General features: G+C 45.5%; 1 protein-coding gene across 1 annotated transcript in view; it reads left to right on the top strand.

The window, feature by feature from the left end:
- The first annotated feature begins 6,235 nt into the window (after window positions 1-6,235).
- Window positions 6,236-15,568, top strand: part of EIF2AK3 (eukaryotic translation initiation factor 2 alpha kinase 3) — a 42,581-nt gene continuing 33,248 nt past the window's right edge. Inside the window, exons 1-2 of the mRNA XM_083834769.1 lie at window positions 6,236-6,479; window positions 11,825-11,954. Coding sequence (XP_083690895.1) covers window positions 6,307-6,479; window positions 11,825-11,954 — 303 coding nt within the window. The 5' untranslated portion in view covers window positions 6,236-6,306. The remainder of the gene's footprint in view (window positions 6,480-11,824; window positions 11,955-15,568) is intronic.

Below are 15,568 nucleotides of genomic sequence, written 5' to 3'. Positions count from 1 at the left end.
AACAGAAAAGCTGCTGTTGACTCTATTTTTTATTTTTTTTTTTAGTTCTGCACATGACTGGCTTGTTCTGCTGCCAACCTCTGCAATTCCGCTGTGATTTTTTAAGGCTAGAAACGTTTCCTTTTGTTTTCCCTGGGCAGGCACGCCAGCCTTTGAACAATGGGGCGTTATTTGAACAATGGCTCTATTATCATCACCCAGGCTTATCGGAGTGAGCTGAGGCCTTACCTTTCTGTACAGAGCAGGTGACTTGCTATTAAGAGCATGTGACTGCTATACAGAGGAGCCTGGAGTTTTGTTTGCTGGCAATGATTTTTCCATGAGATACACGTTTAAAGTCCAAAAACGCACGGTTAGTGGAATCTAGATTTCAGAAAGAAATCCCTCCTAAGTGCCACAATGCATTAATTTTGAAGGAGAAGCTGACTGGGCTTGGGTGCCACTCCGTTCGGCATCCTAAACGTTTGACTTCTGCTTGAAATAAAAACCAGTCCTGTGTTTTTTTGGTTTTTTTTACACAGATTCAGCAAACCCACCTTTACATGCGGGAGTCTCTCGAATCCCGCCTGAGTGAGGAGCGTTGGTGCTGAAGTTCAAGCCGAGGTGATAAACATGTTTGTAGCCTCAAAGCAACTGCCGGTGGCTTTGGCTTGAAGCGCATCCCGCAGTGCACGTGCCTGGAGGAATGCAAACATTTCCACTTACAGATAATGCTGCTTTCCGTTAGCGTTTTCTCTGAATCAGCCGGTGAGGTACAGTTCCAGTGAACGCAGGAAGATCTTTCCCAGAATATTCAATTTCTGGTGCGCCGAGACTTGCCTGTGCACAAAAAGAGGGCACTGGACCTTTTAGAAATGCGTTTTCCCTAAGTTTCAGTGACAGCCAGCTCTGTTTGCAAATGGCTCAAAGTCATTCTGTACAAGCCTGTGTTTGCCCCTTGTCAAAGCCGCTCTGGGAGCCAACACTCATCCTCTCTGCTTCAGTACAGAGGGAGGCGTTTGAACCTGCTTTGAATAGATGTTTTCCTTGTCGAACAGGGTGGCAACTGCAAGATGTTAACCCTAGCAAAATGCCACACTGATGAGCAGGGAAGCGTGGACCGTCGGGCTGGGGAGGGCGGCTGCGTGATTCTGGGTGCTGATTTTTCGTCTGAGGCTGAAATTACACGTTAGGAAATCACAGGGTAGCAGAGAGAACAGCTTGCTGTTGACAAAAGGGAAGATGGTGCTCCTTACTCTCGTCACCCACCATCCATTCTGGTCCCGGGTACACAGATCGCGCTGGCTCTGCCATTGCTCAGCCCCTGTGCTGAACCGATTGCCACACAGTTGAAAAGAGCAACTTCCTGCCAGGTGTATGAGGTTGAACCGGCTCAGACAAACTTAGCCTGTAACACCTCCCTGAAAGGGAATTGTATAGCTAGTTTATTTAAGCTGCTCTGGTCTAAGCACTGTCCCCAAAAAGGAGCTTTCCCTCCCTACGGTGGGGAACCATCCATTTGCCAACTTTTCCTGCTACTTCCATACGTGGGCGAGGAGCTGATTTTTCAGCTTTTCAGATTTTTACAGATTTTGCCGGCAAAACAACTGGCAAAATCAGAGTCAGTTTTCCTGAATTTGTGCCTGTATGAGGAAGGCAGCAAGAGCAACCAGTTGGCAGTGGGAAGGCTGTAAGACCGCCCAGCTTAAACCTATCGCAGAAGTGTGTGCTAACCTGAATGAAATCCTAGCGAAGGCACGGCAGTCCCAGGGTGTCAGACGTGTTTATCCAACTGTCTGTCTCATTCATTTCCTAAGTGGTGTGAAACAGCCAAAAAGATAAAACCTACGAAGGTAAAACTTCACCGACACACAGGAGACAGCAAATGGAAGCATTTTAAAGCACTCATCTTTCCAGGCAAACTCTTTTGCTGTTTGGCAGTGGCTCTCCAAGCCGGTTCTTCCAGTCACATCCCAGCAATTACGTTCTTGCTACCTAATTTTTTATCCTGCAAACTCCAGTTCGGTGGCATTTCTCCTGGATAATACCTCCTTCGCTTCCCGTCTCTGGTTTGATCTGGTGCTTGACTTTATGCTGCTTATGAAAAGATATCAGCAAGGGTGCTGGTATACTAATTCCAATATATGCAGTATTTTGAGAGCCTGACTTTTCCAGGAGGAAAAAAGTAGGCTATAAATAAATCATTTTTCAGGGGACTACTAATGGCCCTTGGTACAGGGCAGCCACAAGGTGGCACGCTGGGCTTTCACTGCTGTGCCTGGCTGCTCTGCGAGCAAGTTATTCAAGGAAAGCAGGCGAGTTCTTAGGTGGAGTTATGTAAAGCACCGTTCCTGTTAACATCCATCCGTCCTGCAAGTACAGGCTTTGATTTCCCGATAAATGTCTGGTTGGATCTTAAGTTATTGTCATATGATTGAAATAGATCTCTTATGTCACTCAGTCAAAACAGAATGGAGCATGTGAGTCATGCTTTGCAAAAAGCAGGAAGTTTGGTTTTGTTGGCACAAGAATTTAATACAGAGAGAAAATTATACTGTCGTATTGCAATGTTTGGCTTAAGGATTTCTGAATAGCGTTGCCAATGTAATAGAGAAATAAATTTCCAAAACAGAAAAGTGAGAACGGGTTACGATCACTATTCCTTATGCTGCAGTGGTAAGGTGTCTAGAAGAAAAACATAGACTCACCTGAAAACTGTTGGACCCCTTAAAACAAAAAGCAGCAAGTGGCAGGCTTCTGATCTGGGTGGGACAGGGGTGGAAAGTAACATGAGAAAATGAGTTAATGCTCGTGGGTGTGATAGGGACACTTGCACAAGGCTGTTACTGTTTTGCCTCGAGTGTAATCAGTGAATCAGCGCAAAGGTAGAAGTGCAAGCCTTGTTGTGAAGGCAGCATTCAGATCCCCTGAAATGTGCTGGTGTCTGTGGTTATTGAGTATTTGTTTCTAAGCCGCTAGAATAACTGGTGGGAAAATAGAGTTTCCTGCAAAAAGCGTAACACAATGCTAAGATTTGGGGGACAATCTATAAATACAATGGAGTTTTAAATTCAAATACATTAGAGTTACCCTTCAACGTGACTGTTGAAAGCACTGCTATGCAAGAAATGTTAATTTAAATGGGAACAGGTGCAGGGGAGGGCTGGTGAGATGAACGGGGGAACAGAGAGCCAAAAGTGTAAGGGAAGAATAAAAGCCTTTGGCTTGGTTTGCCTAGCGAAACAGAAGGAATTTGATTACTCTTTATAAACATATGAAGGGGTAGACACTCAAGAAAGAAGAGTTATCTAAATAAAGAAAATATTAGCAAAAGACCATATGGATGTAATAATAAAGTGTCATTTGAGTTACTAAAAATGACAATATTCTAACACGAGCTGCTTGGCACGCGGCACAAGGTAAACTCTTTTGGACTAGAGTGTAATGAATGATGCCAGAAAAAAAAAAAAATTCTCTGGATTCCAAGTCAGCGGTTGTCTGGAAAGGAACGTTCGTGACCTGACTTTGCATACATCTGGTGCTTTAATAGAGCTATTTTTTCAGCTCATCAGAGTGCACGCAGGAAGAAAAAATTAGGTAGGAGTTTACAAATGACAATTATAAGCTCTTCAGAAAGAGTTCACTGAGTCAAAAGAATGACGGTCAAGGAGCAATGATTCCAAAATCAGAAAGAAAATACTTTGGCCGTTCCTGTCTTACTAGCAGACCAGAGAGAGAGTGATGAAAAATGAAGAAATAAATAGCCCAAATGGGGAAAACAGGGGAAAAAAAAGTGTTGGTATAAATGAGAAGTTATGAGAAGCAGAGTAGTTATTGGAAGTGAAGCACATCAAAGGAAATCCATAGCTGGCAGGGTTGTGCACAGCAAAAATCCCCAAAAACTCTAGTAATGGTACAGGCCCATTAGTAGATGGACATGATTAAAATGTCAATAACGATGCAGAAGTGTTCATTGAACATTTATGATCTATGCTTGTCAAGAACCAGGAAGATCCGCGGGTGAATTACTTAAGAGTGATGTGATAAATTTCAGTCCATTAGTAACCAACAAAGCTCTTCTGGTGGTAACTGTGGCCGAGGAGCTCTAAACCAGCTGGCTGTGGAGATCCCTTGCCTGTTATGTTCCTCTTCAGTAAACCTAGATGTACCAGGGGAAATTCTAGAAAGCTAAAAAAGTGCCAGAATGGTATGTGTCTTCAGAAAGGGCAGCTGTACAGTATGTGGTAAATGTAGATGCAAAAACACTTCCTGGCTAAGTACCAAAAAAAACTGGTATGCGACTCAGTTATTAAGGAAGTAGTAATAGCAGCCAGAGGCCTAATAGAAATCTCATTTCATGCTTCAAGACGACAAAAAGAAAAAAAAAATATTTCTTCTGGGAGGTGTAATAAACTTTTCAAATAATTTTTACTTGGAACTGCACCATGTGTTAGTGAAAAAAACAGTGCAATACAACATCAATTAAGCATATATCAAACACTGGGCACATGGATTTTTTTTTTTTTTTAGAATCGGTTATAAAACAATGAGTTAAGGCTACTTCTGATGGGGTCCCTCCCAGATCAGTCCTACACACGTACATAGTCAATATTTCCATTAGTCACTTGGAAGTAAATTTAAAATCACTCCTAATACAATTTGCGGTTGACATCCACATTGGCCGGCGGTACAACCAGGACGATGAGAGCCGCTTTCACGATGTGGTAGGCTGGGTCCAGATAAAGTGACTTTGTGGTAAGGCAGCCAAACACAAAGCCGTGCATCTCAGGTACACACCTGTACAGAGCCACGGGGACCGTGCTGTGGCGGCGGTGGCTGGCTGGGACCGCAGGCTTACGGGAAGAAAAGCTCACGGCTGTACGATCACAAACGGCCTACATTCAGCCTTTTCCTCTTCACAAAGGGGAAGCACACCTAGGGCCATGCTAGAGCCTTTGCTATCCCTGGATACGGATGAAACGTGGCACCCTGCTCTGAAACGCTGCGCTTTGAAAAAATGGAAAAGGCAAGGGGTGACAAAGTGCCTCTTAAGGGCTGGGCGAGACGCCCTTACAGTGAGAAACAAAGAGGTTTGTATCTAACTTCGTTTATTACAAAGATGATAAAGGTCTGCCACATCCAGGCTGTGCCCGGTGCCTCCTGGCCTGGCCCCGTGCTCTTGGCAGCCTTCCCTCGGGTGCTTATGGACGTGGACGGGACCCCCTGGGCCTCCCCTTCCCCAGGCAGAGCAGCCCCAGCTCTCCCAGTCTCTCCCCACAGCAGGGGTGTCCCAGGCCCCTTCAGTACCCCCCAGACCCCCCCAGTACCCTCCTAGACCCCCTCAGTACACCTTTAATATCCCCTAGACCCTCTCAGTACCCCCCAGACCCCCCCAGTACCACCCAGTACACCCCAGACACCCTCAACACCCCCAGTACTCCTCCAATACCCCCGGACCCCCTCAGTACCCCCCCAGACCCCCTCAGTACCCCTCATTATCCCCCCAGACCCCCCTCAGTACCCCCCCAAGGCCACCAGGCCCCCTCAGCTCCCCCTCAGTACCCCCAGTACTCCTCCAATACCCCCCAGACCCCCCCCAGCACCCCCTAGACCCCTCAGACCCCCCCTAGACCCCCTGAGAACCCCCCCAGACCCCCCCAGTGCTCCCCAGACCCCCCAATTCTCCCCAGATGCCCCCAAACCCCCCCCCACCTCCCCTCACCCCCCCCAGACACCCTCAGTGCCCCCTCGCCCCCCCCGCCCCGGGCCCAGCCCCGCCCTCCCGCCGGACGCGCCCATTCCGCTCCGCCCGGGGGGAGCCCCCTCTCAGCCTCTCCCCGTCCCGCTCCCCCCCGTCCCGCTCGCCGCTTGGTACGCGCCGCTGGCCCCGCCCTGCCGGCCCACGGCAGCAACAGCCACGTCACCGGCCCGGCCGGGAAGGGGCGGGGCCGCGCGGCCCGGCTCCTCCACTCAGCAACACACGTGGCGACGCGGCTTCGCCAATCAGCGAGCGGCTCGGTGAATCATGCTCTCCTGATTGGCCAGCGCGCCGCGCCACCGATTGGCCCTGCGGCCGTGTTGACAAACACCCCCCTCCCTCCCTCCCCCTCCACCCTCTCCACCAATAACAACCGAGAGGCGCGCTGAGCGACGCTCCTCCCGCCCAATCACCACCCTCCTTCCCTGGCGGGGCGGGGCCTCGGGACGTGGCGGGGCGGGCGGGCCAGCGGCGGGCGCCCATTTCGCGGCGGCGGCGGCGGCGGCGGGGAGCGGGACGGGCCGGGGTGGGGGGGGGCTGCGTGCGGCTGGGCGAGGCGCGGCCCCTCCATGCGGGGCCCGCGGGCCCGCAGCGCCCTGGCCGCCCTCACGCTGCTCCTCCTGCTCCTCCTGTCGCTGGGGGCGGCCGGAGCCGCTCTGCCGGCGGCCGGCGGGGAGGTGACGGTGGAGGACGATGAGCAGGAGGCCGAGGGGAGCGGCGGAGAAGCCCGGAGCGGCGGCAGGTGGGCGGTGAGGGGGGGGAAAGGGGGGCTGAGGGGGTGTCAAGGGGGCGGGGGGGGGCTCTGCGGTGACAGGACGAGAGGCAGCGGGCACAGAGTGCAGCACCAGGGGCTCTGGGTGAACGTGAGGGGAAATTTTTGTCCGGTGAGGTGACGGGGCGCTGGAAAGGCTGCCCAAAGAGGTTGTGTTGGCTCCTTCTCTTCAGTTATTCAAGCCCACCTGGGTGTCATCCTGCGTGACGTGCCCTAGGTGGTCCCGCCCAGCTGGGGGGGGGGGGGTTGGACTGGGTCATCTCCACAGGTTCCTTTCAACCCTGCCCGTTCTGTGCCGTTTTTGATTTTTAAACTTATTTAGCCTCAGAAAATCCGTAAAAAAATTAAATTTCTGCCCTATAATTACGGTTAAATAAGGACGCTAAAAGTGTTCAGTCAAATAACTGAAGCCTGAACTTTTCTGTTTTATGACTAGAATCAAATGAGGACACTTAAGATGTTCAGTCAAATAACTTAAGCCTGCAATTAAATGTAGCTGTTCTCCCATTGATCGCTGCTTTGGGGTAGACTTGCTGTCATCAGATGAAAATAGAATATCACCAGCTCCATAGTATTTACCTGCATGCCTGCCTGGATTTTCTTTCCATCAGTATTTGTGAGGTCTTTACCCACCCCAGCCAACTGTTCTGCATCTGCAGAATATCCACGTAGTATAATGGGTTCAGTGCAATCTGGAAAAAAAATAACACCACCTGTTTTTGCTGTAGGCAAATAAATGTGATCATCATTTTGAGGAATTTCTCTTCCCTAGAATAAAATAAACGTGGTGCTTAGCGAGTTACCGTGCTTATCCCTTACAAACGTTCAGGGTGTGAAGTTGGCATAGCTGTTTATAGTTCAGATTTGACAAGTGGCTGTATTTGTAATACCCCAAGTGTACTTTGAGGCCAATATTAGGGTTGTTTGTTCCTAACTGAAGCAAGAACTGTGGTACATATTGTACCTAAACGATGATGAGTTCTGCTTTCTCTTTCTAACCAAAAGAACTCATTTGAATAGATGCAAATCTTCTGTACAATGAGACGGGTGGACAAGCCAGTTAAGAGTTCCTCCTGTCCTGTTTCCATCTTCCCGTGTTAGTGTGGCCCTTTTCCTCTGTCCGTAGGTAAATAAGAGTGCTGAGCTTCTGTGAAGCAGAACAGGGCTGTGTTCAGGGCACCTGTTCTCCAAACCTGGTGTATTTGTGATGGGTTGTACTCAGTGATTTGAAGTCCCGGGGCTGGCCTTTTGTAAGTGGAGGTAGAAGTTTGTAGCAGGTTCTTTGAGTTCTGGGAGGGAACTTTATAAATGTGCTTCCATAACAACCTCGTGTTGTGAGTGACAGAGGCTAGGAAATGGTAAGAAAACAGACTTTCATTCAACCGTGGAGGTTATTTATAGATGCCGTGTGGGGGAAGAAAAAGTACACCCAGATGCTTTTTCATATTGACAAAGCACAAATAAAACGTGGCTGTATAGCATTAGCACAGTCTGTCGGCAGCTGTGATTACAGCTCTCTGTATGCGCTGTGCTGTGCTGCTCCCTTGCTTTAATCCTGCTGCTGGGGCCACCTGTAAGAGCCCAGAAGGGATTTTCAGCCCCCCCATTACAGGTTCCTCACGTGTTCTGGAGCACCAGCTGGAGACAAGGTGAAGATGTGTGTGTATTTACTGGCGTTTGCTTACCAGGTGCCTGCTCCACGCATCCTGAAGTTCGGCTCATTGCCTGGTTTGGAGTTAGGAGTGATTTCGTTGCATTTTTTTCCGCCTCATCCAGGCTTGTGGAGACTATTGTAATGCTGGCGTGTTTTTTATCCCCTTACCTAGCAGTATGGGACGTGATTCACTCACTAGTGGTTCGTGGTTTATTTTCTCCAAATACCTTGCTGTACTTGCAACCTTATTGCTGTTTGTCTCCCTCGCTTCCTTAACAACCTGGTTGTGGGTTTTGGCCTTTTTACCTTTGACCTCAGGTCGGGCAGTTGGTGTCTTGTGTGGGGCGGTATGCAAAATTGAGGTCTGCCTTGGTGGAAGTCTCAGGAAACTCCTACGTTGCTGCGTTAGGCTTCTTGTAGTCTGTGAGTGCTGCCTCAGGCAGGAGGTGGTGCTGATACCGCCGGTGATAAGGTATGGTTTTGCAGCAAATAATAAAGTTTATCAGGCTTAACCATTTTGGCTGATGAGGAAATTCCTTTCCTTGCAGTTCGATGATTGTGTCCCGAAGATGCATCAAGAATATCGCTATTTGATTTTGATGTCTGTAATTGCAGTTACAGTCCTGATGTCTGGAACCAGTAACAGTTCCTAAAGGATGGGTCTTTATTCCCGAATAACTTTTCACACAGCCATATGCTGCTGGCGTGTGTAAGAATTTGGTGTTACAAGTTACGGTTACCCTAAGATAGCACAATGGGGTGACAAAAAGCAAGCGGCTTTCCCCCTTTTTCAACTGCAGTAGCTTCTTGAAGCCATCTAAATTGGGTTTATCAGAATCCATTAATCTAGTGATTGATCAGAATGTCCAAAAGATGGGAAAACCTTTTTTTCCTGTCATCGCTTCCTATTGTCGGTGCTCAAAGCAACAAGCAATGGAATTGCACAGAGAGAGGGGAGAAATTTAGCAGACGTGCTAGTGAGAAAATACAACGCAAGCATCAGTCTGAGTAGGGCACAGGTAGAGAAATTACAGAAATTAAACCAATTAGTGTTCAAGTGACAGGATTTTAAGCTGCTGAAGTTGGTCAGAGATGGGGAGAACCTATTTAGGTTTTAATTTACAAAGAAACAGAGTAAGTAACCAAGGATTTTCTTACAAGAACAAGGAGTCTCACATTTTTTTGTGACAGGCAGGAATATTGTTGAAGAGCAAGACCAAGATTGGACCAGAAACATGACTATTTTGTTTAAAATGAGTTACTCATTTTAAAAAAAAAAAGCAGAAACACATTTTCCTTGCACCTAGACGCAGGACTAAAGGTAGCCGGTTGCAAGATTTAGCCCGGAGGGTCTGGCTGGCTTGGTCCTGGCCCTGTGTCTCACCCAAGCGTTTGCTCTGTAGGTAGAGGTTGTGAAACGAAGTCCAGCATCCCAGCGCTGCTGCCCCAAGTGCCCAGGGGATTTTCCAGGTACACAGCAGGGGCTAGTCACCCAGTTTACCGGGAGTGTGTGCTGTTGGTACAAAAGCTCCCTCCAAAGGCCCGTTTGGTTGTTTTACCATTCTAAAGCAGCAAAACTTAAAAATTAGGAGCAGTTGCACCGTGATTTGAGTGACTCGAGGTCATTCAGAAGCCTGCCTTTTGGGTGGCAGGGCTTCAGTAATGAGAACTCCCGGGGAAGGCTGCGGTTTGCATCTGGTGAGGAAAGCTGATATGAAAAGGTAAGGCACAAGGGCATAAAATATTCCGTACTTGAGGGATAAAACAAGAAGGAAACCAATGGGAGAAGGTAGGTAGGAAACATTTCACCACATGACGTTAGGGTTTGTCTTCTCTACGGCGGCGCTGCCAAGATTCCCTCCGTTCTAGCTGCATTTCTACCTTTTTTATAACCAAGTTGTCAGCTGGATCAACATAAAACTGAGGTAGATCCACTTGGAATAATATTTTTCTGCAGTGCCAGAGGGCTTTGGATAAATTGTTGTAGCATAACGCAAACAGGCCCTGTTAAACGTGTGTCCGAGGCTGCTGGTGTGCGAGCCCATGTTGACAGTGCTTGGGAACAGCGAGTCTGCTGCAGTCGGGTTGGTTATTAACCCGGTCGTGGTTTCTGCACGGGTGGAATAATTAAGTGTACTCGGTTCATAAAAACTCACGTGTTCTGTTCAAGTGTTTGCACAAGTGGCACTCTTCGAAGAGTTCCTTGAACTAAGCAGCTTGGAGGAATGTGATGCTTGGCTGCCTCCAGAAAGGAGGGCCGCAGCACTGTTGTTGGTACAGGTTGAAGATGCATTTAATTTTCTATCTGTCAGTAATATAATGCATATAGTACAGGATAGGGTTCTCTAAAAAATGCATGGGTTACTTTTACATGTAAAACCGCAATGTTTTAGACGACCCTTGTAGGTGATGTGAGTTGCTGCCCTTGAACGTGTTTTTAAGATGATGATTTTAGCTCTTCCTCTTCAAAGAAAAATGATACCCTCATGATTTCCTCTCTAAACTTCAGCTTACTGCACTGATAACCTTGGACAAGTGAATATATCTGGTTGGAGTTCTGCACAGTAATTTGGTGACCCTTATTGTTTCCCAATTCTTTTGCTTATCTGAGTGAGCGCTACAGTCCCCTCCTCCCCTGCAATCTGCTCATCAGGCTTGTTTGCACAGCTTCTTATTCTCATTGAAAGCGCTGTCTATAAAAAGTCCTTCTGGGTCAGTAAATCCAGCCCCCCTCGGTGCAAGCAGTCTGTAAAGCTATCGAGCTGTGCTCCTACAGCCTCTGAAACTTGGTGAGCTTGCAGCAAGCCCCAGCTGCCTGCACGTCCCCTGCTTTTTCGGGTCAGAGCGAAACAACTTTCAAGGGAAAAAAGGCCCTTCAAAAGTGCTTTGTCAGTGTTTTTTCACTGGTCATTCATTGCGTGTGAAGTGTGTGGTTTTTTTAAATAATGCTTGAATTCTAGCCTGATCAGAAATGCTTGTTCTGATTGTATTGCTGTGTCAGAAAATTGATAAGCTTCGGGTTCTGCAGAAACCAAGAGCTAGCTTGCTGTTGCCACGTGTTCCTGCACAGGCTCCTTAAAGAAGTGCATAAGGCAATTTGCTTGCTTTGCTGTCCGTAGTGGCTGGATGTTGTTTGTAGTGTCCTGAGTGTTTCTTGGGTAAGACTTGTTTTATTATGAGATGCCGTTAAATGCCTTCAAGGATATCAGTGTTTCATCCAGAAGCAATGAAAACTTACTTAGGTGTGACTTAATCTTTATGTACTTGTTTGGTTAATTGTTTCAGGTTTGGGTTGTTTGCACGGGCATGTTAAAGATCCCTGTGGAATGAATAGGGTCTGTGCTGTTCCTAAAATACCTAAAAAGAGGAAGATCTCATCCAGTGTTGCAGTGGTAACACTGAGAGCAAGAGAGAACAAGAAATCAGCTCTGGAACTGAACTCTGAAGGCGTCTTGCAGCATGTGAACTTGTTTGGTATCCAGCCCCAGGCTTCAATTTTTCTATTCTCCCTTGTTGGTCAGGGTGGAATGATCAAATCCTGTTTTGTGGCATATATTGACTTGACTTTGTATTTAATGCAGTGGGTTTCCAACTTCAGAAAACATTTAACTGATAAATGATATATTGCTGGAGCTCTTACTGTGAATGTTTCCCCTTGCAGATCTCTAGTAATTATCAGCACTTTGGATGGACGGATTGCTGCGCTGGATCCAGAAAATAGCGGGAGGAAACAGTGGGATCTAGATGTCGGATCGGGTTCTCTGGTGTCATCCAGTCTTAGTAAACCGGAGGTAAGGCTTCATATCTCTCCTAACTAAATCTTTTAACAATGTATTTTCTATAATAAAATGACTGCTGTTTCTCCCATGTTTAACAGATGTTAGATATTGCAGCAAATTCAGAATGGACAAAGTTTGACAACTGTTCTCAAACTTTCTTTGGGGTGCTTACGTTGTGCTTCCATTTCAAACTGGAGTGGGTCAGCATTGTAGTGCTGGCATTGACATATGTGACAGAACTAGATGAACTAACATCGAACTAGGTGATGTAACCAGGTTTGAGAATTGTGTGCAGTTGCTGATTGGAAACAAGTTACTTGTAAATTGGAGCAAACAGCAGGATCATCTGCTTTGTGTTACTACAGTGTGTTTTGGCAAGTGCTGACATCTTTTTTTTTCCTCTTCAACAAAAGCAGAAGTCCTTGTGACTTAGCAAACGAACAAAAGATTATTTCTTATACTAGATAAGCAGGCTGCCTATAAAATAAAATGTTTGCAATGAAATAGAGTACTGAAGGTCACCGTGAAGTATGGAGTGGGGAAGGGTTGCATCATTTCTTGCGGATGAGCTGTAACGAGGAAATTCAGACGGTAAAATTCCTTGTTTGGTGCCGTTTCCACCATCACTGGTTGTATTTCCACCAGTCTTGAGTAAACATAAGCTAGAAATTAGAAGGAAGGTGGTTTTCTGTTCTTTTTTACTTCCTGCCTTGAAGTGATATCCATGACTCATTCACTCCTACAATTAGGAAGAATAAATACACCAACTCTGAGGTAGTTTGTGATGTTGGCAGAGCGCGTGGTCCCTCACCGTCAAGGATGGTTGGGTTTGATAACCAGTCCTATATCCTGCTTCTACTTGACAAACAACAGAGAATGGAAGTTGAAGGGCCATTCAGACTGCATGAGCATCTTGCTGTCTACTTTTTGTGACCTCTTCTTTTCACTGAAACAGTCTAATGAAAGATTTAGTTTGCTTTGGTAACAAAAGGGTGAGAACTATTAATAACCATCGCTGAGACCGATTGCAAAACTAATGTGAATGTTCACTTCTGTTGTTTCTGAGAGAGAGTTTTATTTATGGATGCAACTTTTTGATACTTGTTCAGATATACTTTGTTTAAATTTCTTTGTTAAAGAAAAAAACTGAAGAATTTTCGTAAAACTATATTCTAGGGCAGAATTGAAAGGACTACAAAAATTGTAAAGAGCTCCGTAAAGGGGAAAGTGTCTGCTTGGAACTGCTGTCCTTCCCAAATATTTTCAATACTAGTAACTTGAAATACTTGTCTGTTACCTGTTGCTCTGAACAGTTTGAAATGAGGTCAGTGAAAATAAAACAGCCATGTATAAAACAAACACTAGAAATCTATGCAAATACAAACTTCATTGTTCGTTAAAAACGAAGACGTGATCCTAGATTCAAATTCAAAGATTTCAAGAATTCAAGCATTTATTATTACGGAAGTGTTCTTGCATCTTGCAAATCCAGATTTCTGTGACTGAACTGATCTGGCCAGCGTTTTGATCTTTTTGCAGTGTGATGTGACTTTAGAAACTGAAGGTTGGTGCCGGAACAGCAGAAATTGTCCTTTGTCCATGCAATATACGGTTCCCTTCTGTGGCTACAAGTTAGTAGGCTATGGGACTCATCGCTTTTAAAGAGCGTTGTTAAACGTATGAGATGTTTTCAGATGGGCTTTCAAATTGCTGCATTTCGATGACTGTGGCCAAAGGCTCAAGGTTTTGTCAGTTAAGATGCAGACCTTAGGAGAGAACTTGTGAATTACGAGTAATCTATTCTGGCCTTCTGGAAGATGTTAAGAGTTGTGAACATAGGTCTTTTAGATTTACCATCACGTAAACAAACAGCGTTTGTTTAAGTGAAGAAATAAAGCTTAGAAAAATGTAAGTAATGAATACTCCAATTATTCTACACTAATACATTTCAATATATGTGTTTAATCTGCAGTCAGCATCACCTGAAAGATACTGCAGTGAATCTAGAGGCTTCTTGAGGTACCAGCTGGCCTCATTAAATTTGTTGGGACTACTCTTTTGGGTCAATATATTCAATTCATTAAGGTCTCAAAGTCTGTCTCCAGTTCAGTGTTTCCTTTCTGATTTGGGCATGTGGTATATTTTACTCTCTCAAAGTAACTATTGAGGCTTTTTCTTCCTCTTCCAACATTTTTGAGGTAGAAGAGTTCTCTGCGCTTGCAACCACAATATTATATTCTGCATAAAAGAGCATCATTATGTAAGCTGTTAACCTACATCTTGCAAGAAATGGCAGGTGAGAAATTCCTTCTGCATTACACTTGGAGTCGTGTTGTGTTTCTTCAGAATGAGGGAAGTGTTTGCTGCTCTGTCTTAATCCTTTGGATTTTTTTTATTTAAACTATTTTGGGTGAGAGTGCAATGAACTCTAATTCAGAGTCTTGGTGCAAAAGCATGAAATCAATTTCCGAATGCCTTTTAAGAAAAGGCATTGGGAGTTCAAACTTGAGTGTTTAATAGAGCTATAGTTACTTCCTCTGCTTAACTGTAAAATGTCAACTTGACTGTCTGAAGCTCATGTGTTAATTAGAAAAGTGAGGTAGTAAAATTTCAAATGTTCCAGCAGCTCTGTCAAACACTTCAGATCTTGAAACTGCTGCTTAAGATGCTGACAAGAGAGATGTTCATCATTTTGTTATGCGAACAGATCAATTAGAAAGGGAAGTCTGCTGAACGACTAATTGTTTGGGTAACTGCAATAGTAAAATTTTCTTTGGCTCTAAGCTCCAATGTGTACAAGCATGGTCAGGGTGCCAATGCTGCAAATGTATGAGACCACATTTCAGTCTTGTGCATTAAAATTTAAAAACTGTTTCCCTGTGTAACTTCAAGATTTATTGCTACTTGCACATAAAGATTGCTCCCTGAAGTTTAGGGTAAAGTCTTTTGACTCTCACCTTTTCCAAAAGTGCACTTTTAATGCAAACACACTTGTTCACTCTTTAAATTTAAACTTAGTACTGAATATACAGTATACTGTCTGTACTTAGAAGTGAATACATCTGGGAGAATCAGCCTGTTAAAATAGAGGGCTGCCTCTCAAGCGGCAGAAGGGGTTTATACACATCGTCGAGACTGCTGTCACTTCCTAACAAGGGTGATGTGTTCTTTTACCTGCATAGCTTAATACTAAATTGCTTAACGGGCTTCTTTTTTCTGTATACTACCATATGAAAGAAGTTTAGGTGTAAGCTTGCCCCTATATTGAAATCACTGGCCAGAAGAGGTGTGCATGATCAGTGGGAGGCTGGAGAAGAAATGATAGACAGAAAAAAGCCTGCTGCAAGATGGATAATCTGTAAAGACACTGCTGTGAAAAAGCTGGTAGCTTGTTTTCTCCTGTGTGATGAGACTGGAGAAAAACAAGTAGGATACTTGACGGTGATGATGTGAGAGTAACAGCTTAAAAATACATCCATGGCTGACACTTTTTTGTGTGCTGTCAGGGACGCTGCAGGGAGTTCAGCCTGGCAGGGTGGCTCAAATCATATGTACTGGGTAAAAGGAACTGCCTTGGCTCATAAGTCTCTTGTTACAGACTAATCCCTGAGTAAGAACCTCATTTC

Source organism: Anser anser (assembly GCF_964211835.1).
Source record: "Anser anser genome assembly, chromosome: 4".
Lineage (NCBI taxonomy): Eukaryota > Metazoa > Chordata > Aves > Anseriformes > Anatidae > Anser > Anser anser.
The sequence above is the reverse complement of the archived record's forward strand: the minus strand, read 5'-3'. Positions and strand labels throughout refer to the sequence as shown.